Source organism: Fukomys damarensis, unplaced genomic scaffold (assembly GCF_012274545.1).
Source record: "Fukomys damarensis isolate Sample0158 unplaced genomic scaffold, DMR_v1.0_HiC HiC_scaffold_19, whole genome shotgun sequence".
NCBI classification, from domain to species: Eukaryota; Metazoa; Chordata; class Mammalia; order Rodentia; family Bathyergidae; genus Fukomys; species Fukomys damarensis.
Window position 1 is genome coordinate 24,483,219 of NW_022900931.1, and position 3,936 is coordinate 24,487,154.

At 49.8% G+C, this 3,936-nt stretch overlaps 1 protein-coding gene across 1 annotated transcript in view; it reads right to left on the reverse strand.

The window, feature by feature from the left end:
- The window catches only part of Nanog (Nanog homeobox), an 8,135-nt gene extending 5,408 nt beyond the window's left edge, over positions 1–2,727 (reverse strand). The window contains exon 1 of the mRNA XM_010607844.2: positions 2,668–2,727. Coding sequence (XP_010606146.1) covers positions 2,668–2,727 — 60 coding nt within the window. The remainder of the gene's footprint in view (positions 1–2,667) is intronic.
- Between the last annotated feature and the right edge of the window lie 1,209 nt (positions 2,728–3,936).

Genomic DNA, 3,936 nt, shown 5'->3' on the forward strand with positions numbered 1-3,936 from the left:
CCCCTCCCGGAACCGCGCCTGGCTCTGGGGCGCACGGCCCGGGGCCGGCGACCTTGAACCGGTTAGGGATTTGCAGATTCAGCCCCAGTTCCTTCTTGTTTGTCAGAGCCCAGAAAGGCGAGAGAGGCTTTCCACCAACGCCAGGGACAGGACCTGCGCCCCTTGCTACCGCGGTGGCCTGCCCACTTGCCCTGGGGAGCTTGTGATTAGGGTGTTTGTACTCGTCCTCTTGTTGTGTGTGTGTATGTTGTAATTAGTTTTTATATACAAATTATTGTTCAGCTACTTTATACATGTCAGAGTGGTCATTTTTTTTCCTTCCGGGGCTGGAAACTGAACCGGAGGCAGGTCTTATACACTGAGCTGCATCCCCAGCTCCCCGCCCCCTTTTTTTTGAGACAGGGTCTCACTTATGTAGTGAGACTGACCTGGATCTCACTATGTATGTAGCCCAGGCTAATCTTGAACTCACAGTGATCCTCCTGCCACAGCCTCCCAAGTGCCGGGATTACAGGCGTGTGCCACCATGCTGGGCTGCAGCCCTTTTTATATTGCATTTTGAGACACGGTCTTGCTAGGTTGCCCAGGGTAGCCTCGAATTTGTGATCCTCCTGCCTCAGCCTCCTGAGTAGCTGGATTACAGGCACCTGTGTGCCACTCACTATGCCTGGCTACATATCTCAGTGTATTTATCCCTAAATAGGGACAGAAGTACCTTCTCTGCCTTGGTGTAGGAATTAAGCAAAAGAATATGCCAACTACACAATACTCATTCCCTCCCTGGTGATTTTTTTTTTTTTTTTTTTTTTTTGTGCGCTCCACACTCATTTTTTTTTTTTTTTTTTTTTTTTGGTACCAGGCATCAAACTCAGGTCCTTGCGCTTGCAAGGCAGGCGGTGGAACCACTGAGCTAAATTCCCAGCCCTCTCCCTGGTGATTCTTGATGCAAATTTTGTCAGGACCCTGTGTCCCAAACCAACAAGTTTGTTAATTCATTTATTTTTATAGGGAATAAGTGAATGAAATAGAAAAAAAGCATCCAAATAGGAAGTTTGAGGCCAGCCTAGGCAATCTGACGAGTCTGTCTTAAAATAAAAACCAGTGGGCTGCAGATGTAGCTCAGTGGCACTTATACCAGAAAAATAAATAAATAAATACAAACCCAAAAGCTCCCCAGTAGCACAAAAGAAAAAAAGAAAAGTACCAGCTTCTTATTTCTCCTGGGACCTAGCTAGATTTGGAATGAGATTTACGAACCTCTGAGCTAGGCCAGGGGAAAGAAGGAAGTGAAGCAAACCTCCCGGCCTTCAGCTGGGGCCCTTGCCCTGCCTGTCAGCCTCAGCCGACCCACGGTGGTACCCTCCCCTCCGTTCTGTTCCCACTCTTCCAGTTTTTGGGGATGAGATGTGTATTTATCGAAGAAATGCAAATTTTTTAGGCTTGGATTCCATCACTCATATAGTTCGGGATGAAGATAACAATCTATGCATTTCCATTCTCCCTTCCCCAAATCAACCACTGAGGAAACCCAAGACTTCCTGCCGTGGTCCGTTCTCCCACCCTTAAAGGAAACTACAAAGCCAGATTTTCTGTTTTCCAAGCCCTCAGCCTTGCTCTTGCCCCCGCAGAGGTGGTTTGTGTTTACAAAGCAAAAGAAGACGGTGCGGGGTGTGTTCCAACCCTGTCTCACAAAGCAACAGCCGAAAGGCTGGAGATGGAGCTCAGTGAGAAGCGAGGCCCGGAGTTGGAGAAACAAATTGGAGAGTAAATGAAAAGGGAAACTTGACTCAGACTTGCTCAGCGGCCAGGCAGATAGGGGCTGTCGGAGCGGCCAACACCTGCTTGCCTCAGCCAGTCTGTGGGTGGGCAGGAGAAGCTCTTTGCATAAGAGTCTGGGATGCCTGCGCCCTGCCCTGACCCTTTGTGTCTGGGGCGGTGCCCCTGGGGTGAAGAACCAGAGCAGGGGGCAGCGGACGGGTGGACTGGCTGACCACATTCTTGGGCTACAAGGCAGCCAGACCCTACCTCAAAATAAAACAACAACAAAAGAAAAGCAAAAAAAAAAAAGGATGCAAGGGCCGGAGATTTAGCTCAGTGGTTCTGCCGCCTGCCTCGCAAGCTCAAGGTCCTGAGTTCGATCCCCAGGAAAGAAAGAAAGGACCTGGAAGGCCATTGGGATGCTGAATGGTGACAGAGGACAGAGAGCTTTGGAAGGGCAGAGAATAAAACTTGGGGAGCAGGTGAGGGGTCACACTTTCCATGTGGACTCTGCGCCATCCACCTTCCAAGTGTCTGTGACTCCTGAGGTGATGGGTTTGGTCCCCGGGCGCCTTAGAGAATTCCCACAAGGGAACCGATGATGTCCGTGGTCATGGCTTTGCCTGCCCTGCTGATCTATAAAATCCAGAAAAACACCTCATTACAAATATAGTAGGAGCCAGGCGTGGTGGTGCATGCCTGTAATCCCAGCACTAGGGAGGCTGAGGCAGGAGGATCACTGGGAGTTTGAGACTAGCCTGGGCTACATAGTGAGTTCCAGGTCAGTCTCAACTACGTAGTGAGGCCCTGTTTTAAAAAAAACAAAAAAACAAATACAGTAAGAACAAAGGGCCACGGCTGGAGGGCCGGGCCTGCAGTTGTTTGAGGAGCTGGAGGCGGAGGTGAGACCTGCAGCACCCGCAGCTCGTGGGGGATTCCTGGGGGAGCCTCCGTCAGCCCCATGCGCATGTCTCACCCTGCAGGCCCTGTAAACACGGAGAGTCAGACAGACCACGGGGATTAGCCTCCCGAGAGGTGAGAAGTAAAGAAGTGGCCATCAGTAGTAAAAAGGCCCTGAGCTTGGAATAAACTTTTTACTGTGTAGTCCACGCTAGCCTCGATCTCCTGCCAGTCCTGCCTCAGCCTCCCACGGTGCTAGGACTGCAGGCGTGGGCCATGTCAGCAGGCGGTCCCATTTCAGTGGACGATGAGGACTCCAGCTCTGTCCCGCCAAGATATTAAAGCCATCTTTGTTGAGTAAATCTTCAAAATGTACCTGGGATTCAGCTGCTTATTTTATTTTTTCTCATTTGGTTCCCCCTTTCCTAGTGGTGAGCGAGTTTTTGTTTTCTATCATCACAGGACCATGATTTGGTGAAACAATGGGATTTCAGGAAATGAGGTCCGGTGTGGTGCTACAGGCCTGTAATCCTAGCACTCAGGAGGCTGAGGCAAGAACATCACCATAAATTCCAGACCAGCCTGGGCTACACAGAGAGACCCTGCCTCAAAAAAAACAAAACAAAGGACTGGGGATTTAGCTCAGTGGTTCCACTGCCTGCCTCAAAAGCATAAGGCCCTGAGTTCAATCCCCGGTACCAAACAAAACACAGGGGAAAAAAAATAATTTCAAGAAGTTCCTAGCTGGGTGTGTGACCCTTGCTATCCTAGCACCTGGGATTTGAGACAGGACTGCAGGTTTGAGCCCAGCATGGGCAATTTAATCAGACTGTTTGCAAATAAATAAATGAAAGCTGGATGTGCTGATGATGCCCATGACCCTAGTACTGGGGAGGCTGAGGCAGGAGGATCACTGTGAGACGTCACGGAGGAGGTAAAAGGATTTAAAGGAGGTGGGCAGCCATGCTGGTCAAATTTCTAGAGCAAGCCGGGCATGGTGCTGCACGCCTGTAATCCCAGCACTCAGGAGGCTGAGGCAGGAGTATCGCTGTGAGTTCGAGACTAGCCTGGGCTACATAGCGAGTTCCAGGTCAGTCTCAACTATATAGTGGGACCCTGTCTCAAAAAACAACAACAAAAAAAAATTTTTTCTAGAGCAAGAATGAAATAGAAAGAAGCTGGGGGTGCTGGGGATTTGGCTCAATGGTTCCGCTGCGTGCCTTCCAAGCACAAGGACCGAGTTCGATCCCAGTACCAAAAAAAAAAAAAAAAAAAAAA